Source organism: Chionomys nivalis, chromosome 2, assembly GCF_950005125.1.
Source record: "Chionomys nivalis chromosome 2, mChiNiv1.1, whole genome shotgun sequence".
Lineage (NCBI taxonomy): Eukaryota > Metazoa > Chordata > Mammalia > Rodentia > Cricetidae > Chionomys > Chionomys nivalis.
In genome coordinates, this window is record NC_080087.1 from 57951103 (window position 1) to 57975113 (window position 24011).

General features: G+C 44.8%; 1 protein-coding gene across 2 annotated transcripts in view; it reads right to left on the reverse strand.

Annotated features, from left to right (window-relative positions):
- The window catches only part of Sobp (sine oculis binding protein homolog), a 168928-nt gene that overhangs the window by 47468 nt on the left and 97449 nt on the right, over positions 1-24011 (reverse strand). The window contains exon 5 of one of the 2 annotated variants that reach the window (XM_057762049.1): positions 21017-21112. The exons of the other annotated variant lie outside the window; for it this stretch is intronic. Within the exon in view, the coding sequence (XP_057618032.1) occupies positions 21017-21112 (96 nt within the window). The remainder of the gene's footprint in view (positions 1-21016; positions 21113-24011) is intronic. 2 annotated transcript variants of the gene reach the window in all.

The following is a 24011-nucleotide window of genomic DNA, read 5'->3' on the forward strand; positions in this document are numbered from 1 at the left end:
AAAGGATTGCACTGAAGCGCGAGGCTGTCTCTAATCTGCTCAGCGAATAAGCTGAGGCAAATACAAGTATAGGGGCTCTGCATGTCTAGAGGAGGGGAAGTGTGAAGACGGCGAGGGGGCCAGAGCAGGCTGTCAGGAGGCAGATACCTGTAGGGAACTGTGGCCAGGGAGAAATTCCTGGGGCCAGGTAGCCAAAGAATCTTTAGGAAGTGGAAGGTCATATTCAATTTTTAAGATTTTTCACAACACCATGCTAAGAAAGCTCTTTGGTAACTTGAACCGTCAATAAAAGTGGCTGCATGCACATGTTCGTGCACGTGAGAACTCATGCACGTGCTGGAGTCTGGCTTAAAGAACCTAAAATATCAAACGCAAAGGCTCCCAAGTACTGGCACAGTTCTCAGGCCTGGGTCCAGACTCCTCACTTCAGGGCCAAGTTGAAAGGTGTTATTCCATCATTTGTCTCCAGGGGGCGCTCTTACAGGCCTAGCTGTTCTCTGTCCTTCCCTCCCTCCCTCCCTCCCTCCCTCCCTCCCTCCCTCCCTCCCTCCCTCCCTCCCTCCCCAAAGGGAATATGATGCAGAGGGAACCCAGGAGTAGAGTAAAGATAAGGATGGATAGAAAGTATGGGTTGAGCAGGGATGGAGGCCGAGCTGACTTTTGAAATATGAGAGCCCTGTGCTCAGGGGAGACCTCACTCTTTATAAACACAGTGGGTATTTATAGAGCAGAATGGACAGTGAGACAAAATTGCATCACAAGACAGTAACTGTAACACATATAAAGAGAACTGCCCGATCCCACCACCAAGAGGCTGCCTGTCTCACAGACTGAGGCGGCTGTACGTGCTAGGGTTGGCACGGCCAACAAGCAAAGTTGCGAAGGAGTATACTAATAGAGGAACCAGAAGTAGTCAGTCTCATGTAGACAGATTGATTATATATTTCTGAACCCGTTGACTCTTGTTTATGACTTCATATTTCATATGTGAATTCTAGATGGCAGAAATTACTTCCAGTTCACACAACGGGGAAGAACTACGTCAATAACTCACTGGGTTCTTAAAAGGTGTTTACCATTCCCAAATGCTGGGCCCCTTGGGCCCACGGGAGAATGACTGCTTTATGTAAACAGACAATGTATCAAAACAGGAGACGCTGGGCACATCTTGAGTCACGTGGTCATCATACTACAGCCAACACTCTGGTATCTGCTGCGGGTATGGTGCCTCCAACAGCTCCCGAATCCCAGCTGGGTAAAAAGAGGAACTGTCCTAAGGCAAGGTAATTCAGTTAAGCTAACACTGCCTCCTTGCCCTCCAGCCCCTTCAATCATTACAGGAGCTAGGGGACTGCGGGTGCCTCTGTGTGGCTCTTGTAGGACCTTGGGAGAATGTCTCTCCCAAGGACCTCTCATCGTCATTAAGGGGTCCATGGGTAGACCAGCTTGATATCTCTCTCCAAGCCCAGAGCCTGCCTTGTGCCTCTACAACCCCCCTTTTTAGGCTTCTATTGCTTAGTACTTAAATGGCTTTTGAGACAGTTTTCCACTATGTTTTAAAAGCCTGTCCCAGCGTGTCTAAACATCAGTTCATATTCCTGGAATAAATCTTTTTTGTGTTCCATCATACTACCCACAGGGGTACAGATGGCATGTTTCATGTGGTGGCCACTATTTACAGTTCAACCCCATGGAGGCCCATGAGATGCCACAAATGCAGCCCACACAGGAAGACAGCCCTTTGGGCAGAGACATTTGTCCCAGGAGGCTAGGAGTACCAGGAAAGGCCACACCCTGAAAGTACACGGGGTGCCTCTGTCCCTGACACACTTCTTCCATTCAGGGCCAGTAGGGTCTTGGGCATTCTCAGAAAGGCACACTGGGAGGCAGGCTCAGCCCAGCTGACCACTAGGGTGTGTGTGACCAGTAGCTGTAGGCAGGGAACACAGTACACAAAAAACAGTCGAACTTGGCCATGGAATTTAAAACGAAGCAAATTCATCTCCTCCCAGAGGGTTCGCCACTCATCTGCATGTTCAGGAGCCTCTGCTCACTGAGCCCGACTGGCTCCTTTTGTTTGGATGGACAGCCATTAGTCACAATGGATCTAACCTAAGACATGGGACTCGGGGTGCTGTTGCGGGGGCGAGGGGAGGCTGGAGGAAAGAATCCCTGTGCTCTCACAGGAAGCCTTGCTGCCGCTGTCTCTCACTAAGATAGCATTTGCTGAAAATGTCAACAGATTGCTTCTTGAGTTTGAGCTGTGCAGACATCAAAAGCTTATTTTAACAGGGCATTTTGCTTAAAAATCTCGTGATTGGCTTAGGCATTTTGAATGCCTCTGACTATATTATTTGGAATAGAGGTTCTCCTTGGGTTTTACTGGGCTCCCATAAACCAGGACATAACCAGAATAGACCCCTCCGCAGAACCAGAGCTTTCAGGCCATTAATGTAGTAAACTTTGCCCTTTGTGTATGCTGCATTTTTAGCAGGCCCCTTTCCCTTTTTTTCTTCTCTCCTAGTGTGGCTTAGCCGCTATGCAGGGGCTTAGTGCTCCCGTGTGGGGCTAGGGATCAGTTCCAGACTTCAGCTTGACTTGAAATAAGCCAGGCAAATTTGCCTGCATGTGATTTCAGGCTTTTCCATTTTCCTATTCCTCTCACCAGGCTACTGAAGAGAGCCGAGAGGCAAGTCACTATCTGGGTCCCTGGATGCTGGCCTGATTGTCTCAGGTACTTGGATGATTCAGTACGCACAGCTCAGATGGAAGACCTCTGCGCTCTAAGCAGGCTCACGTCCCTGGAAGCTAATTGCAAAAGGTAGATGGATTACAACAGCAGAACCTTTTCTTCCCTTTCCACCGTGTGTTTCCCCCCAATCCTTCTTTTTCCTCTTCCCATTCCATATCACACTGACTAGATGCGCCTCAAAAAGTTAATGGTAATTGCTCTTATCTTAATTTAGAGAAGAGAGAGAAAGAGAGAGAGAAATGAGCGTAATTTGCAGATCTGAGAGCAGGTCATTACAGGTGTGTTATATTAGTGTATTCATGAGCCCCCTGGGACAGGCATGCTGAGCTATCCAATAACTTTCTTAATGTGTAATTACACACCATCGAACTATAATTGATTAATTGAAAAGAGAATGTAGGCAGACGTGAGGGCAAGACTTCTGCTGCTCATTAAACCAACATGTCCTTGCTTCTCTTTAATAAGTTAAGTGGAACTACTCAAAAGCAATTAAGTCAGTAGTGAAATTCATTAAATTTTAAGTAATTATTGGTATAAAATCCTGTAATAAAATCCAAGACTTTGCATAGTTCTATTTCCAAGGGAAGTCTGATGATCCTCTCACGGTAATTCTAGGAGACTTACTGTATCTTGGGCTTACTGACATTCTGCATAAAAATCATGAGCGGGGTAGTGTGTGTGGACACGCTGCCTGCCATCCTAGGCCAGCCAGGGAAAGCGTGACACTTCATCCTAGGGATATAGTAACATTTCCAAAATAATGTTTTCACTTAAAAGCTTAATTTGAGTAGCTGTAGAACATGACAGAACACTTTTTTATTATGTGAGCTCTCCATGTAGCTAAGGCTGACGCCGCTACAGGAGTGCCGGCAGCGAGCACCAACACACCTGGCTTAGGAAGCGCTGAAGACCGAATCCTAGGGGTTGTGCATCCTAGCCAAAAGATCACCAACTGAGCCACCTGCTCTGCCTGAAATGCCTATTCTAAAACATAACGCTCTGAATGTTACGTTGGACACAATGTTACCTTCTTCCGACACAAAATAAATACAGGGATCTGGGTACAGCATGGAAAAGGTTCTCTACAGGTCCCACTGTCAGTAGAGAAACAAACGTGGATTGCTGGGGTTGGGGAAGGCAGAAAGCATGCCTTCCTTTAAGGATGGGGCCATCGTCCCTTGAGTCCAAGAACCTGGCAACTCAACCAAGTGTCAAAAAGGGAGTCTAGTCTGCCCGCACTGCCTCATTGCGGATCCCCTTGTAGGCTGTAGGCTTGGAGAAACTTTGGAATCTTAGCCCATTATGGAGAATGGTTAGTGGACAGCCACACCAGCATAGCTTGGTGATTCATTCATGTTAGGTGTTTCTCGAGTATCTACTCAAAGCCCTTAGCAAAAGGTCTTCAAACATACAAATAGTTCAGAGAGGGGGGGGGGCTTATATGTGCACAGTTTGATCAAGCAAGGTAAATTATCTTGTGGCAGAGGAAGAAGTGCTGGGGATGCAGTGTAGCAGGTAGCACTCCTGCCTAGCACTCAGGACACCCCCTGGATCTGATGCCTAGCACCACATAAACGACAATGACGATATAGTGCTCATGTGGATTCAATCACTTGACAGGTTTCGGAACCAGAAGTTCAGGGTTACTCAGTGAGTTTGAGACTAGCCCGGGATGCGTGCGGCTTTGTCTCAAAACAACCATCCAGCCAATCCTTAGCCATTTAGGATAGTCTTGTGCTTTGTGCATAACAGGCTCCCAATAAAAGTTTACTGATGGAATGGTGGAAAGAATCCGTTACATGGATTCTGGGGATGGCGTGATGGTAGGGGCACTTGTCTAGAGTCTAACTTAGGAAAATATGCTCTGGCATGGTGATGACGACAGCCAAGGGTGAAGAAAAGACTCCTAGACCCAGGCGTAGCTTCAACTACCTGCAGCCACTCAACATCATTTTTCTGTAAAAGAAAACTTAAATGTAATCCCATGAATTTGAGCCGTTTTTGTTTGAATGGTAGATTCAACCACACTTTAAAAAAAAAATCTGCCGGGCAGTGGTGGCGCAAGCCTTTAATCCCAGCACTTGGGAGGCAGAGGCAGGCGGATCTCTGTGAGTTCGAGGCCAGCCTGGTCTACAAAGGGAGTTCCAGGACAGGCTCCAAAGCTACAGAGAAACCCTGTCTCGAAAAACCAAAAAAAAAAAAAAAATCTGAATTTCAGTTGTTTTTGCCATCATGCTTCCATGAGGTCCAAGCCACCCTTCTAGGTACAGGGCAATAGGACCTGATTGTCCCTGGAGAAGCCCATCATATCTTGGAACTCATGAGATGAAATCACAAGGCTGCCCTGACTAAACTAGACTTAAAGAATGACTTCAAGAAGGACTCCTCATCGGCAAGATGCAGCCATATCTTCCCTCTGGAGACTGCACCCAGGCCTCGAACACACAGACCCTGGTGAAGTCTCTGACTGTTCCTTTTCCTGAATATTCATCCTCCCTGTAGAAGACAAGAAGACTTTACCTGTAGTCTACTTCCTGCTGAGATTAAAAAAAAAAAAATAAATCCCTCAAAACCCTTACAATTTTAGAGACCATAACAAAGCTAAAAATCAAAGTAGACTAAAGAAGTACATTACTAGGCTCAGAAAAAAGGCGGGTCAGAGGAAAGACATTAGGTCTTGCTTCTTGTACATCTCCTGCTCTTACCGGCTCCCTCTTGGCCTGCAGCTCATTTTAATCTTGAACATGACCTTGGCCATCCGAATGTGGGCAGCTCAACTCTTTTAAAGAGGAGTCCTGGGCAGGAGTGGCAGCCCATGCTTACAACCCCAGCATTCAGGGTGGAGGTGGAATAGAAGTTCAAGGCCAGTCTGGGCTACCTGAGACCCCATATCAAAAGTAAAACAGAAACTAAAGAGAGGGAGCCCTGATCAAGGGTGTTTGTCACTTCTGAGCTTAAACGAGTTACGGAGATCAGAAGACAGTTTGTGAGGAGATGATACTCTCCTGCCAGCATGTATCCCAGGGATCTACTGCAGGGCAACAGGCTTGGCAGCCAGTGCTTTAACTGACCAAGCCACCTTGATACCCACCCAGTACCTGCCATGTTTTCTTGCCATCTTTAAAAACAAATGTTGAAGGATTTGTGGATTTGATTCATTATTTCCGAGTATAAAAGAAGAATTTTCCTTTTACTGACCATTCATTATACACAAACACTTCGTCTGTATTACCTTAGCTAACTTTTACAGCAACCCTAAAGAGCATGTACAGTTAGCATCCCTTTGACAGGTGGGAACCCGGATCCTCCCAACACTCCAAAGCCAGCAACCCCACAGCCAGCGTGAAGTCAGAGACCTCACCAGGGTCTGTGCGTCCGAGGCCTGGGTGCAGTCTCCGGAGGGAAGGGATGGCAGCATCCTTCTTTAAGTCATTCCAGATTGGGCCGTGTTTGCTAGTTTGTACTCGTACAGTACAAACACAGTGACTCCAGAGTCACCCTGGATCTCAAACAGTTTTAAACTCCCTTCCTTCCCTGTGCTTTGGTCACCTTTTCCTCACTGGACACATCTAGTGACTTAAGTAGGACTGAGGCTCAAACACTTAAACATAGAGACAATCGGCCTGAGAAACGTCTCTGTAGCTGTCCCTGTTAAAATGGTCGCAGGCACTTGACGGTCAAGACTTCCGGTCGGTCAGTCGCAGAGTCTCGGTCTCACTTCCCATCTGTGAGAAGTCTTGGTCTCCATCACAGTAGCCCGGACTGTTCTGTCTGCCTTCTAGGAGTTTCCCAATCCCTCTTTCAATCTGGGAACGCATTCCTTCGTAAGAGCACTTCCTGGCTCCGATAGCTAATATTGGTCTCTATAGCCTAAAACACAAGCATAAAAATTGATTGCTTCGCTCTCCATCTTCTGAAAATGTCCTACCAGGGTAATTCTGTTCTTGCTCACAGAATGACACCAGGCCAGTGTCCACCTGCTCTCCTCTCCCAAATGCATGCTGTTATATCTTCTCAGGGATGCGCTTCCCAGATGCATGCTGTTACATCTTCTCAGGGATGCGCTTCCCAAGTGCATGCTGTTACATCTTCTCAGGGATGCGCTTCCCAGATGCATGCTGTTACATCTTCTCAGGGATGCGCTTCCCTTGCCACCATCCCTCCAAGGAGCAGCTCAGGTTTCATCTCTTCTGAAGGCCTACCTTTTCTTGATAAGGCCAGGCTCATCATTTCTTCTTCATTATGTCACCCTTCATCGTGTGTGTGTGTGTGTGTGTGTGTGTGTGTGTGTGTGTTTCTAGTGTCTAATCCCCAAAGTGCCCTGAAAACTTAAAACACACTGGAATATATTGTTCATATAAGTATAGTTTAAACTTATAGTTTGATCTATGCCTACTGCAATAGTAGGTGTCCAAAAAACATGTCATTGAAAAAAAAATGAAAAATGAAAAATGTCTTCAAAATCTCTCTCTCTCTCTCTCTCTCTCTCTCTCTCTCTCTCTCACACACACACACACACACATACACCTAGACTTATATTAATTCTACTTTTGAGATGTGTCCATAACATTAAATATACAGATTTCTAATGGCTCCAAACCTTTATAGACACTGAATTGCATAATAGATCCTATTTCTATGCAGGACATACAAAAGAATAAATTAGAGACATAAGAAATTACTCAGACAAAATAAGCCAGGGAGACTATATCCCTGGAGAGAGGGTATTTTTGGTTTGAATTATCGGGACTGACTGTCTCCATTGACGCAGCTCAATTTTCAACTTGGCTGATTTGATGACAGTCAGACACTGTTTAAAAATCAAAATGCATGAAGGCTAAGAAAAAAAATGAAGATAAAATTTCATCACAACTTGATTTTTTCCATGGTATTTATTTTTATGTATTCATATGTAAACATTAAATTAGTTGAGAAAAATGCTAGATAAATGTTTGAAATGAGTTAAATGCCATAGACTCATAAACACGTGAATAATGCCTTCGTTTGCTTTCATTTGTCTTCATACATATCCTCATTTCTGCGCAGGACACAGAAATCTGCCTTTATAGTTTATGTTTAACGTATCTATGCACTACCGTTGCTCATTTTCAAATTCTAAGCTATTTAGTAAATACATAAACATTTCTCTGATCCAAAAGCAGTATTTATCTCACTGGTAATGCCTGATACATTTATCAAACCACGTTAGAATCAAATTTAGATTTGAATTTTCCATTCAAAGGAACCCAAACCGTGAGAAATGGACACCAAGAACGCCAGAGGCGCCTCAGTGAAGAGCCTCGGGTAACTTCACCCACCACAGTGTCGGGCACTAACTATGTGTCAATCAGCATTCTGGGATGCAGGAAACACAGTTATGTGCGCATTGTCTCTTCTGTAGGCTGGGGACATCTCTAAAGAATGCTGGAAGTGGTGCACAAAATGTGCACAATGTGCTTTTCATGTCATTCCGAGGCAACTGGCAGCCTTTCCCCCTGAAAGAGATGGAGGAAGAGGACCCCGTTTCTCCCCCAAAGAGTCTTCATGAAGCATTGATTGATAAGCAATTTTCTGGGTAATTAAGACAAAAGTACTGTTTATTGTTTTGAAGCCAGCTTAGCTGGTTCAACATTTCGTTTGCAAGGGCCGCACTGTGGTAAACTGTATGGCTAGACCTTGCTGGGTCAGAGTAATCGGAGACCGCCGGGTCCCTCAATTCCACCTCAGCAGATACAATCCAGAACTAACTTTTGGGCATTGCATTTTCCTCGGGACTAGACCCAGGGATGTGGGCTAGTGCGGGTACTCACTCGGCAAATACTGTTCCTGAGCGGTCGCGCCCCAGCTCACTGAGTCTCTAGACCACGGGCTGGTGAGATGCCATTATGTTAATACCTCAAGGGAGAAAGCACTGCCAGTTAAACAATGACAGCCTTCAGTTGTAATATGTGACTCCCATTTTTGAGCTCTTGAAATCTTAGTGGGGGGAAAATCTTAGAATCCCCAAAATAGCGGGGGGGGGGAACGAAAGCACAAGGCAAGCACAGCTCAAGAGGCCTGGAAGGGAACAAGACAGATAACAGACAACACTGCCACCTCAGAGTTCTCAGCCAGGGCCACCCATGAGGAATGGAGAAAAATGGCCTCTGGAACATGGGATGTACTCACTCATATTTGGTTTCTAGCCATAAATAAAGGACATTGAGACTATAATTCGTGACTCTAGAGAAGCTAAATAAGAAGGTGAACCCAAAGAAAAACATATAAGCATCCCCCTGAATATTAACCTTCATCAGGCGATGAAAGAAGACAGAGACAGAGACCAACATTGGAGCACTGGACTGAAGTCTCACGATCCAAAGGAGGAGCAGAAGGAGAGTGAGCACGAGCAAGGAACTCAGGACGGCGAGGGGTGCACCCACACACTGAGGCAATGGGGATGATCTATCGGGAACTCACCAAGGCCAGCTGGCAGGGGACTGAAAAAGCATGGGACAAAACCGGTCTCGCTGAACATAATGGACAATGAGGACTACTGAGAACTGAAGAACAATGGCAATGGGTTCTTGATCCTATTGCATGTAATGGCTTTGTGGGAGCCCAGGTAGTTTGGATGCTCACCTTAATAGACCTGGATGGAGGTGGGTGGTCCTTGGACCTCCCACAGGGCAGAGAAACCTGCTTACTCTTTGGGCTGAGGAGGAAGGAAGACTTGATTGGGGGAGGGGGAGGGAATGGGAGGTGGTGGCGGGGAAGAGGCAGAAATCTTTAATAATTAAATTAATTAATTAATAAAAAAAATCAGCAAGAAAAAAAAAAAGAAAAGAAAAGAAAAATGGCCTCTGGTAAGTGGCTCTATTCCTGAGCACACTTAACCATACAAGGGGGAGCAGGGGCTGCCAGGAGGGCAGGAAAGAGGGCCTTTATGAAATCAGGATGCTTCAGACCAGAACAGCAGGACGTGAAACAAACAAACAAACAAACAAACAAACAAACAAACAAACCCACAGCCAGGAAAGATACTAGAAGCCAAACGCAGCGGACCGACATTATCTCAATGGCCCTTGTTCCTGAGTTGGCCTTGTCCTTTCTCCTCCTTCTTCCTGGTCCAATCAGCTCTCACCACCCCACGGCCCTGTCCTCAGTTTCTTGTCTCCTTTATTATTCAGACACCATCTTTTTCACCTCTAGTGAGTATATATGTTTTTCTCCTTTCCCACAACAGGCTCTCATTAGCTTTTTCTTCTAAATAGAATCTACATTCATGACAAAATGTGATTGACTGAGTTCTTGCTGGTTGTGTACTTTTATATTGATAAAAGGGTTTCCTGCTTGATTTCCTTATTTTATTTGATATATGATCTATAGTTTCCTATAAAATGTCAGAGGCAAATTCTCTGTTATTTTAGGTCATTGTTGAGCTCTAGCAATTAAAATGATGGTAGTTAAAGCCTAAAATGACCTTAGTGGGCGGAGGAGATGGCTCCAGGGTGAAGGGCACCCACTACTCTTGCAGAGGACTCGAGCTTTGGTTCCTAGCACCCATACCAGGTGGCCCACAAATGCCCATAATTCCGGATCTAGAGAATCAACAAGCTCTTCTGGACGCTAAGGACAGCTTCACTCACTACACATACCGATACATATAGACACGTATAAAGATTAGTAAAAAAAATAGTGACCTTTGTGGTAAAAAAGGTATAAAAATCTTTTAAAGGAAACTTAGAACTTACATATATTCTATGATTCTCAGGTTTTCAAATTTTATGCCAAGTTAAAATATTTTTCTATAGTTTACAGCTGTTTTGTTAACATCCCAAGTCTATAGAATATATATATATATATATATATATATATATATATATATATATATTCATATATATATGAATGAGATTTGGCTCTGTTCCCTACCTTATGATGCACTGAGAATTCTCAAACTTCGACCTCCTTGGCCTCAGGGGACACCTAAGACCCATTACTATTGACGTGCTGTGAAGACTTGACTCCTTCATCCCACAATCACAGACTGGACTCCTCTAGCACGGGGCTAGAAGATGATTTAAGACCCTGTGGCGGCAGAGTACTCGCTGGCCTGAACTCAGGATGGGGTGTGTGGCCAGGAGATGTGGGTCAAACTCTGCCCACTGGAAACTCCCCCTGTAATTTAATTTCTTGATCTGTAAAGTTGAAACAGGATCAGCTTAGCAAAGTCAGAATGGAAATGCAGAAGAGTTCTTTAAAGGCTTGGTACGGTGCTGCTCGCTGGAGCTGCCCACACAGGCCTTCTTGTCTGCTTGTCACTGCTGGACGCACAGTATTGCTAACACAGATATTTCTCTGCACAAATGGCATTTTCCCTTTACCATTATTTTCTTAATTAAAAAAATTATTTTGATTTGAAATAGGATTTCACTATATAGCCCAGGCTGGCTTTGAACTTTTAACAGTGCCCTGCCTGGACTCCCAGTGCTGGGATTACAGCTGTGCTCACCACACCCAATTTACTTGCTTTCTAAGATTAATACTTCTGCTATTAGATGGTCGGCAGGTTCAAGAAGTCTTGGGTAAGGTAGACCATATGTCTCTGTGTGTGTGTTTTAAGTGTAGTCTAAGAATCAGTTTTATGATGTACTTTGCACCCACCTTGTTCTATGGCTTCTGTATGCATATGCATTTGCAAAACTCAAATTTGCCTGAAAATTTGGACAAGGAGGAATCTAAGATGTGCTTCAAAGAAAGCAATGTAAGACTAAGCACAATCATAACGACATGAGTAAGTACCAAGTGTTTGCCAAACACGTCTGAACACCTTACAGAAATTTACTCACTCACTCCCCACACCAGCCTCAGTGGGTAGCTGCTACTGCCCCCACTTTACAGGAGGACACCGGATCAGAGAGTCCATCATTTTCCCAAAACCACACAGCCCACGGGTACAGTGGTGAAGATTCTTAAATCTGGCAACAATCCATTCACCAAACTAATTTTTAGGCTCTTCCTAAAACAGGATTCAAACATTACAGTACTTCACCAACAAGCAGCATGGACTACCAGGCAGCACAGACTACCAGGCAGCACGGACTACCAGGCAGCATGGACTACCAGGCAGCACGGACTACCAGGCAGCACGGACTACCAGGCAGCATGGACTACCAGGCAGCACGGACTACCAGGCAGCAGGCATTTCTAGTTCCTTGGGCACAGACAGACAGGTGAATGGGTGTGGGGGTTTCCTTAAAGTTCTTTTCCTTCAATTAAAATACTGCACTGAGAAGTTCAGCGAGATGATACATGTCTGTAATGCCAGCTCCTAGAGAGCTGAGGCAGGAGGATGGCAAGAACCTGGTCTCAAAACCAAAACAACAGCCAAATACCATGTTTGGTGTTTTAATATATTCTCTCGAACAGGTGGGAAGAGGCTTGAGAGGAGGGTGGAGCAGTTCCAGAATTTGCCCCAAGGATTTCTTTAAACCTTGGTATCCTTCCAGTTCTGTTTTACTGGAAACAAGGCTCCTACTATGTGCAGGCACACTAAGTACTTCCTATACACGATCTTTTTGGTTTTCAGATCTCCCTATGAAGTGTGGGATGTTTTTTTTCACCCTAAGGGACCTGGGACAGGAACTTTGCCGGTGTCGCGGGGCTGGCAGAGAAGGTACAGACTCCTGCGCTCACCTGCCAAACCACAGCGTCTCCCTTAGAGAACACATGGCCTCACTTCTGTCTCTCTGGCTCCAAGAACGTCTGCATGTGCCGTGTGGGAAGCCAATGTGAAAAACTAACCACTCTACTTCAGACCTTCCCATTCAGCTGCCCTAAAACTAGAAAGACAAAGTTTTCTCCAAGCCTTGCAAGAGACAACCAGGGCCTCAGATCCAATCAAGGCTTCTGCATCCCACAAAGCCTCGGGATGAAGGCAGGAGCTGGCAACTCTAGCCTGTCCCTAGGTTGCTTCCTCTGCAAATAAAAGGAACTAAAAACAGACTTAGGATATGGTTTGTACAGGTGGGAGGAGAGAGGAGAAGGCCCAATGTGCTCTGGAGGGTCTTTACACAATAAGGAAACAAAAACGGTTCTGAACCACAAGACCATGGCAGAAAGAGGATCCCAGAGTCTTTTTGACAAAGTCAGAGAACAAAGTAGGGCCACCGCTCAGGTGGCAGCAGAGGAATGTGCCGATGAAACAGGAAATACGGCAGCCACCCCTTCAGTATGTGTATAATCAAGATGGCCTCACCAAAGAGCATAAATGGTCCACCCTTGTCAGAACCATATCTTGCTTAGTTTAAGACCATTGCTTTCATTTCCAGAAGGTCTTTTATTTGTCTGAAAGCCAGCTCAGAATTCTATGGGAACACAGGAGTAGTTCACGAGTAGAAGGATCGGGAAGATGGGTAGAAAGACAGAGAGATAGGCCAGTTCTCTCCAGACAGCAGTCAGTCAGTCCCTGCCATGTCCTGGGTCATTCTACCCTTTGGGGCTCTCGCTGTCACTCTTGTGGGAAACCGATACACAGTATGTGATGCGTGGTTATGCCCTACAGTGTTTGATTTGCTTCCGAGGGAGTTCAGGTGTGTCACGTGAACCCATTTTTAGAGCTTGTGTAGCTCAGCTGCCACGTCAAAGCAACGATCTGTCCGTGTGAACTGAGTGGGGTTACACGCGGCTTTGGTTAGAACAGCGGCATGGGGAGAAGGACTTTGGTCACTTAGAACTATTCTGCAAAGCTGATTACGTTCCAAATGAAAGGCGGCAGTGGCTGTCATACTATGAAGGCTCCTATTGCGTGTCCGTGATACAGTGGTTCTAGCCGTAGCACGGCAAACCCAACACTTGATAGCCATCCAGCTCTCCCTCTTTGCTACGATGGGGCTGGCAGGTGTTGGTGCACTGAGTTCAAAGAAAGTCGGCCTTATTTTAAAACAGATGCATGTGGAAGCAGAGGCAAGAGAGCAGAGATGCAAGCCGTTCCCGGAACTGAGGTATGTCACTTCCTTTGGGGGCTTTGAAAACATGGCCAGATAGCCAGAGATGTACAAGGTTATACGGGCAGAAGGGAACCCAGAGCACAAGTGAGGGCCGTTATGTGACTAGCTCCAAAGCTCCAATTCCCCTCTTAATTGACATCAATGCAGCTTTCCCCACCAAAACCTTTACCAAAAACAAATAAACAAACAAAATCTCTCCACCAAAAAAGAGAGAACACACGCTCTAGGGGAACAGCTGGTTAAGAATGGGCTAGGGATCAAAACAGGATTCTGTATAGGAGAAATAAACATGGCTAAGAAGCACCCCAGGAAGTGCCTGCCCATCAGCCTTAGCAATTAGGGAAACACAAATTAAGACAATTTGGAGATTTTTGTCTCAGCCCAGTCAGAATGGATAAGATCAACAAAACAATTGACAACACATCCTGGCCAGGTTGTGGAGAAAGAAAAACTCACTCCCTGTTCGTGGGAGTGCAAATCGGGGCCGTCATCTGGAAATCAGTACGGAGAATGCACAGAAAAAAAATTAAAAATAAAAATAAGCCTACCATACGACCCAGCTATACACTGCTTTGCACATGCGCAAGGACTCAGCTTCCTACCGCACAGGCTTTTGCTCAGTTGTGTTCATTGCTGCCCTAGTCACGAGAGCTAGAAAATGGAAACAAACTAAATGTCCTTTGACAGATAAATGGATAATGAAAAGGCAATACATGTACCCAATGGAATACAATTCAGCTGTAGAGAAAAATGAAATTATGACATTTGCAGGTAGATAGATGGGCATGGAAGAGATTATAATGAATGAGGTAACACGGGCCCAGGAAGACAAACAAACATTCAATGTTCCCTCTCATCTGCCGATCCCTGCTCCAAATCCTCAGATGTGAATATACAACACGGAGTAACCACAGAAACCAGAGACCACAGGCAGGGTTGGTGGGGGCAGCTAGCAGGATGCAGGTAATACAAAGTGGAAAATGGAAGGAGGGCTTCAACCAAGGAGGAGGGAGGGGGAGTCAATATAGAAGGAGGAGGGACAAGGGACAAATACCAATGTTGTTTGATAAAGTTTCGGAGAATCGTAGTAATTTATATTTACTTAAAATTATACACAGTACATACAAGTGTACACATACACTCATGCACACGTACACACATGTACACACACATGTACACACACGTACGCACACATGTACACACATGTACACAGGTACACACATGTACACACACACACACCCTGAAGAAAGTTAAGCCACTTGGGCTGACAATGCTCTCTATAAGAACCATAGACTAACAAAACCGCTGTACCAGGCACAAGAAGCTTCCTTCTGAGCAGTTGGTCAGGGTAGGCCAGGTGACTCTCAAACCACAGGAACTATCAGTGCAGCTCTAAGCTGCCTCCAAGGGCCCGAGTGAGTCCCAATTGCCGAAGACATGACGCACTTAGCACATAGGACTTGGATGATCTGCGCTAGATCTGACCTGAAAGTACCTTTGCTGTGGTCTGGCAGTCACGATTCTAGAAGATACTATATGAGCTGTGAAGGGAGGGAAGCGACTAACAGTCCTACCCAGCGGGTCACCTATGAACCACGACAGAGACCAGCATGGCAAGACTCCTGTGAAGCTGTAATAAGTGGTACTCACGTGTCGGCAGTAACCAACAGCTGTCTAGTTGGACATAAGCCTCTCAACAGGAGGGAAGCAATGCCTAGTATTATCGTCCTAAACCAGTTTCTCTGGGCTAGTGAGGTCGTGAGCCTTAGAAAAGAGTCTACTGCCTCCACTTGGTAGATCAGCAGAATTCCTTCCTACATGCTCTGTCTTATCCTTATACCCACAGGTCAGTGCAGCCGCCACTCCTCATCAAAGGAGCCTCTCTTTGCAGCAAGTGGAGAGCATCAGAGGAAACCACAGCTGGACACAAGGCAAAGGCCAGGGGATTGTGGAGAGCCCAGCCCCAATGTAATCATGTACATCCCAGCTCCAGAGTCTAGGGCTTGGGGACCATTGAGGAAGAGGAGGTAGAAAGGTTGTGAGAGCCAGAGTACCAAGAAGTTCACCGTGAAACAGGTGCTCCTGGAAGTGGCTGCACCAACAAGGTTAGAAGAGGGGCTATAGAATGGATGTTTTAATGTAGAAGGGAGAGGTTTTCATAGTGCTCCACCCCTAGACAAAGAGCTACAGGAAACCAGTGACTGCTAGGAGGAGAGCTAGCCTCTCAGGGGTGGGCGCCTTATTGTTGTCCAATGCAGAGTGACAGTAGTCAGCTCTGAAACCATACACGCACAAACAACAAACATAGACACAGCAGGTTTTGTGCGCGTGTGTGTTCTATGTTGTGTGTTTATAACAATAATAATCAAAGAAAAAGAGACTCAACTTGAGGGGAACCATGGGAGAGGTTGGAGGGGATACATGGGAAGGGCTAGAGGGAGGAGTGGGAGGAAGGAAGCAATGTAATTCTATTTCAAATAAAACATAATAATAATAATAATAATAATAATAATAATAATAATAATAATGGGATATCAAGAGAAAAGGGACAAGTGAGCAAGAGTAGCCTCTAGTTGATGAGTGTTTGAACTTGGGAAGAGCACATGGGGCACATGATAGTTCATATACTTCTGAACAGGAGAAACTGTCCACAGTAATTCTTAATCTGTAGAAACACTAGGAACCCACAGAATGGGTCAGGGATGAGGACTCCTCACAGACCTGCCCACCTGCCTTCTCCTTAGTCTTCAGGTTCTCAACACTTGGCCAACTGAGATGCTACCCAGCTACAGGGCACACGGCCTGCACTTCCCTACCATCCTGCCTTCCTGCTGCTCGCTATACCCCTTCCCTTCCTCACCAATTCCTATAATCGACCTCCACCTGTAGCAAGGCCCAGAGCAAAAGCATCTTCCATGCAGCACACTGGCTGCATGAGACAAGAATTTCACCCTCTTTCACACACCGGAACCTTCCTAGTACTTTCCCAGGGCATGGCTTACCATGCAATGGCAACCACCACAATGACCATAAGGATCACAATTGCGTAGCTAACCTGTACTGACAACAGGTACCTTAAATATACCATCATGTCGTCTTTACAATATCCCCCGAGACTTGCAGATGAAGACGGTAAACTCAGAGAGGCCCAAGAGATAAAAACCTGAGTCCACTGTGATGACATATTATCTTATGCCTTTGGATCTGTGGGGCAAACTTGACCGTCTTATCGGAGAACCCATAACTTAATGGCTACCATGCTAGGTATGCTGGTTCTGCTGAACCATGCACTCCTTCTGGGCAGGGACAGTATCTTTGCCCTATCCATGCCTCTCTCTACACGGAACAATGGACAATGTATGAATGCATGGAAGATACTTGCGAGCTGAACGCTGCACTGACACGGGCATTCCTGAAGCTGGAGGATGACGTATCCACCTGCCTGCCTCCAGAAGGAACCGAGGTGGAGCAATCAACTAAGCGCTCTCCTCCGCATCATGTCTGCTCATGAGGAGACTAAAATAGCTTTCATCTCCCTTCACTGGCATTGTAAGTGACCAGAAAGAACTCTTTTCCATGCTATTTTTATTTTGCCTCCCAGCTGTGGGTTCCCTCCCTCTCCTTCTTCACAGTCCTCACCCTTCCAGCCGGAGGAAGCCATAGAGATTCAAGCTCTGGGTGATGATTCCAGAAGCTGAAGTCAGGTCAGACGAGCTTATTTTCCCCTGCATTTCCTTTTCTTGTGTCCTTCTCAGGGCTTCCTACAGGAAAAGTTGCTCTTTTTCTAACCTGTAATTCCAGCTCTGGAGAGACAGGGAATCTTGGAGACTCACTGGCCAACAGCCTGGCCTAAGCAGGCACACACACATACCAAGATGGATACACACGCACACACACACACCCCAAGATAGATACACATACACACACACCCCAAGATGGATACACACATGTACACCTACACACCCAGCAATAGATATATACACACACCTCAAGATGGATACAAACAAACACACACACCCCAAGATGGACACATACACACACACCAAGATGAACACATACACACACACACACACACACACCAAGATGGATACACACACCAAGATAGATATACACATAAGCAAAGATGGATGCATACACACATGCACACACAAATTGGAATGTCATTCTCAATTTTTTTCTTGAAACCTTTCAACAACTTCCTTTCATTGTAGGTCTTTCCCTTCCTGGGCACAATTTTATACCCAGTCTGTTCTTGTGAACAGAAAAACTGGCTAATGAGAAAATATGAAGTCAAAATCCCTTAAGGATTTTCTACCATAGCTCCTACAGTCCAGTGTCTGAATGAGCATTTAATTAGGGAGGTGAGAAACCTTGCAGCCCCCAGCTTATTTCTCCGGGAAGAAACTTAATGACCATAAAGGGACTGACAATGGAGTTGGAATTTGGTACAAGCGCTGGTCACCTTGGCCAGCTCTAACCATTCTCCTTCCTTAGTTCTTGAATGCTATGTTGCTGTTAGCATTGAGATGACACAAATCACCTACACTTTCTTTTACTGAAAGTTGTCTTCTTTGGTCATATTGACTATGTAGCAAAGCCATTTCTTACACACACACACACACACACACACACACACACACACACACAGACACACCTCTGTCTATGAAGAGCTAGGTGGCCACACTGAACTGTGGCCCATCACATAGGACTTATTTATCTAATTATTGGTCTTTATAGCCTTGCATTTTCTAAATTAACTTAAAAGCCGTGAGGAAACCACTATGTTACCACCAAAGAAAGAATCTTGGCCACCAAGCTAAATATCTAGTCGTGTGAACAGTACATTAGCGTGAAGGCACACATCACAGTTTGGGATCTAAATGGAAAAATCAATACCCTACAGGAATGCTCCATTTGCACGGCAGCCTCTACTACAGCCAGCGCTGTCTTTGTTGGTGCCTTCTGATTACACACACTTGTGTATTCCAGGCATTGATTTTACTTTGTTTTTTTGTAAGTTATTCAATATTCCTGCCTCTTCCAAGAAGTGTGGGCTAGAGGAGGGGCACAGAAACATCCTGCCATCAATAATACAGAGCCAATGTCCTGTCTTCCTGGTCTTGGCCCTTTTCTGTCAGTTCCTGTGGCCCAGAGGACAAGCCTTCTAGCTGTGAGCTTCTGGTCACCTGAGAACTCCAAAGACCTCTGTGCCCTCGGCACTTTGCTTACTCTCCAAGCCGGCTGCTGCTGGGGCTGCAGCTAGCCATGGAAGAAGATGCCAGAACCACCCTTAAGCTAAAAAGGCACTTTGGAGTAGAGTTTGCAATCCTCCCTGTCAGATTCTTTACAAATCGGCTCCAAACTATAGTAAGAAACCTCCAAGGAACTCCCATCTCTCTCTGAAGAATGAGCAGTTCTTTTGCAAAGAAACGTTAACTTCTCAGTTCACAATAGCCAAACACATTACTTTTCTTGCAGCTGGCAATTTATACATATATGTGTGTATTTTTAAATTTCTCCTTAGAGAAATAAGCTTATTTGTTTTTTCTTTCTTATTCTTTTTTAATCTCAGGGAAGTCTACTGAACAAAACAAAGCCTTTCTAATGGCAACCACACTGCAATGAAGATTGTCCCAAATCTCTCAAACTCCTGCCAACACAGTACTGCTGTAAGCCAGGCAATCACAAAGCATCTATTTTCTCTAAAGGTATCTGGAGACAATGTTCACATTATTAAAAAAAAAAAAATCCTCCAGTATATACTCAAGTACATTTACCTTTCCAATACATAGGGGGAATTAAGTGTGGTATATAGGTCTTCACAGTCTTTGTCAAAAGAAGTAAGCCACCCCTGAAAGCATTCTGATACCAAAACATCATAAAAAGCCCTCCCTCCTCTCCCCAGGCATGGGGTAACCAGTTACCAAGACAGCATTAAAGAACCAAGTGAAAAGGGCTTCCTGCAGAATAGGTAATGCGATAGCAGACCTGAGAGTTTAAGAGCCCTCAAATAAAATATAAGGTGAGTTAAATGTTCATGTGAACAGTTGCATTTAGAAGCAGCGAGTCTGCCTGCAGGTTGGTTGGTCAAGGGCACTGCACACACAAGCTGGGTGGTGCTATTGCGACTGCCTGCTGTGCTGCATGGAGGAGGTCCTCGCTGTCAACATACGGCCGCTGCAGTGGGGATGGCCTGTATGTTTCAGTCTTCTCCTGCTCTCTGGCCACTTGGTTTCTAATGAATAGTTGGTGTCAGAGCCAAATCCAAAGGCTGTTGCACGTGGGAATTCCTAATGCAGAGACCTGGCAAAGCTCTATCCTATTTGGCCAAAAATCCAAACAGGAATTAAACTACCTCGAAATGTAACAGCCGAGCATCTTCATCTTCTTTCCCTGTTTCCATTTAGTTGGAGCAAATGGTTTTGGCTTTAATGAGATTGAAAAGAAAAGAACATTTAGGGACAACATGCTAGAGCCTTCATAAAGCTCCATTTTCCAAAGCAGGGTCTGATGCTCTAATAAATGACAATTCATTCTCTGTTTACTTTAGGTAAACACAAAATGCATTGCCGAGCACTCGTTTTCAAAAGCTAATCAAGAATGTTAGGTCCCAACAGATTCATTTAATAGAAATATAATAGGCATTCCTGCTTGCTTTTCATCTTGTCTCGCTGTAAATGCTAAAATGAACAGCAAATTAACCTTGCGTTGGAACCGAGTTTCATCACAGCTGATGTCCCCTCTCTCTCTGACAGTAAACATCCCCCACCCTGTGACTATTGACTCCTTCTGCAGGGGAGAAACTGTGGAGTTTGGCAAGAGAGTGGAGGAAGACTTGAATCCTACAGGGAGTGCTGTGTGTCAAATGGACTATCTTTCCTATCAGAAGCAAACCCAGCAACCGCTGTCTGCTACAATAGCGCACATTTAGGGCGTGGGAGGGAGGGAGGGGTGGGGTGGGATTTTCTCCAAGCTCCATGTATCCAAGTTATATTTTTAACTTTACTAGCCATTCTCCAAGTGACTGCTTATAATCTACAATACAAACCAAGCTAATAAAGACAGGGCCATCCAAGCTCTAAAATCAGATATAAAAGATTTGCAACAACTTGAGATCTTATAATTAATATGCAGTGATATCAGAATTAGCACTTAGAACTCTACACAGAAAAATATAATATTTCATAAATTATGTAATCATGAACAAACCCTCTCAAAAACTGTTTCGCTGTGCTAAAGTAACATTCTAGACTTGTTGCAAGTATGTTATTCTTACAAGTAGTTCGCAGTTATTCTTGAAGGCAAGCCTTGGAGTTTCCTTAGCATAGTGCTGCTGTGGGAAAGTTTCAGCACGTCCATCTTCATCTCTAGCCTGAAGGGAAATATAATGGCCTATTTAGGGACTTACAAATAATGGAAGGAAAAAAAAAGCTAAAAGCATAACAGCTCAGATCATTAAACAAACGGGAATCCAGAAATAACAACATCATTAAGAAGTTTGTTTAAATACGCAGTATGCCTTTTAGATATCAAAATTTGAGTTTTGTTTTTCTTTATATATTGTTTAGTTTGAACATGCAAATCCGTCGTGGTGTAACAGTTCAAATGATACACAGCAAACCCAAATCAGCGAGTTTTGTTGGAGATCACCACTCCTTGAGTGTCTGTCAGTGACACAGCGGCACGGCTCGCTGCACAATCAGGATTATACGACATACACACGTGTTTAAACTTTTTGGCATGCTTAAGCAATCTCTAGATAATGCACTTTTAAGAAACTCTAATAGCAAGGCCATAAAGAAAAGCAATTTGCATAGTTATATTTTGAACTGTAATACTATTAGAAATAAATTGATTCCCCTTGGTTTTTAAATAAAGATCCTAAAGAATTGATGAGCTCATAAGAACAATGATTCTTCAATCAAATGCAGTAAAAAAAAAATAGATCTAATTCAGAAGCTGTGTTAAAAGTTCCTGGTTATTTTGATCTACGCTGTCAATTAAAAAAAGCTGCCATTTCAATAGAGGCATTCACATTATTATCCATCAGTAACACCAATTGTGGTCCGCATTCTCTCTTCCTAATCGCCATTGGTTTCTGATTTCGAGCTGGCATGAGGGAGAGGTGGGTGAAAGGGGCGTGTCTGAAGCACACTCATTAATCCATTCATTGGGTGACACTTGCACTCTGCAGCTCGCTCTCTCTCTCTCTCTCTCTCTCTCTCTCTCTCTCTCTCTCTCTCTCTCTCTCTCGCCTGGCCCCCTAAAATCCACAGCTGAGCTTGCCTCCCTCACATATGGCTTGCATATAATTATGCATATTCCATTTTGCACTGCATTAAAATGATGAGCTCTTGGCTCCCTGCCAGCTGAGTTTTAAAGGCCCCAGTGAGGTAGGAGAAAGGAGAGAAACACAGGGAGAGCCGCGCAGGAAGCAGCAGGTAGTTCTGTCTGCTGTCTCTTTAGATAAAATGTATGTCTGGCACCAAGGGAACAGCTGAGAACTACCTGTTGTGATATATGGGGAGTGGGGATGGGGGTGGGGGCGAGCAGAATCAGTGACACAGCAATGACAAGGCCTGCGTAGTATAGCTCTGACAGGGCAAAGTCGGGCCCGACAAGGGTCACTTGGAGCTCCCAGCTGTTCTGTAGACTGTCATTTAAAAAGGAATCCATACTCGGCACATTTAAGAATTGTATAGCTTGTATTTAATAAACGCTTCTGCTACTCTTCGTGAGGGTTCTAGAAGGAGCTGGGAAATGGAATGACAGGGTCAGGAATGGCTGGTTGACTTATAGCAAGTCTGTGTGGAAAGAGATTGCTCTGTTTGGGTTTCAGTTTTGAGATAGCTTTGATGACCCTCACTGCAATCTGATGTCTTTCTTTATGCCGTTATCCCCCAGAAAACCAGAGCTAAATTAAGATGTGTCCTAGGACAGGCTGTATGTGATGGAGAAAGAAGTGAGCATTGTGTCCTGTGGCTACACAGTCTGCTGAAACCAATGACGCTCCTCCCCACTGCATGGGAACACCTCTGCAGGGACGTCACAGTGCAGGCTGATGGAACTCAAAGGGGATCCAGTTTAAACCCCAGCAGACGGGGCAGCGGTGAGTACACAGGCCAAGGGCAGTTGGAAGGGGTTGAGACGCCAATGGGTGGCAGCAATATTAGCTTCTTTCTAGCGAAATTGTAAGTTACTGTGTGGAGAACAGACCTCTGAAGGAAAGGAACCACAATTGTTTCAAGTAACGCTGCCATGTCCAGTGACGTTACTTCTCACGGATGAAAAATAACACCTACCTGGATAGTAACTAGATCCTATCATAACCAGCTCAAGAAAATACCACCTCAAAATATGTCTTGCTTGGTGGTGGATTTATTATATTCCTGATGCACTGTGATACATATGCTCAGAAGCACAATTTGCATATCGTTTACAAGGGCTACTATTTACATATGTATGTCTATATTCAATATATATGTATCTTGTGTATAAATATTCATAAGGTGGAATATGTTTATTATGCATGTACTATGTATACACATTCATACACACCAGATGCCTAGGGATATTTTCAACATAAGTGGCAAAAATACATTCATTCCACTTACATGCAAGGTGCTCACAATACTTTTTATGTGTTTAGGAGACAAAAGTGTCCTTGTTATCTAAGATTTGAGTGTGCTTTATAGTTTCCTATCAAGCCTTATCATCAGGGGGTTTTGTTAAGTAGCAACAGAAGAGAATAGAGAAAACTGGGGACACTGGGAAATAAAGAGAAGCCAGAAACTTGTCTTTCCGTTGATCCATTGTGTTCACCCCCATTGCTCTCTCAGACACTCAGGCTGACTCCAGAGTCCAAGAAATCCTATCTTCCAGGGCCATGGAGATGGATCAGTGGACAAGGCACTTATGGCTAAGCCTGGAGACCTGATTCAATCCCGGGCACCCACATGGTGGGTGGAGAGAACTGACTCCCAGGTTGTCCTCTGACCTGCCCACATGTACTATGGCAAGGCACCGGCACATGTGTGTGCACACATGCAAATAAATGAGTGATATGAAAAAGAAAAGAAATAATTCCACTGTTTCACTGTTTCCTGGGTTTCCACCTATGGCATAGGATGGAGATCATGTCAAGTCCAAGAAATCTAGAGCCGTCACCCTTACATCTGTTAGCATGCGTGCACTGACACACACCTCTCCCTAGTGACCCCCTTGCATTATGAAGTCTTAAAATGAAATTTTAAATTATTCCTAAGTGGAAT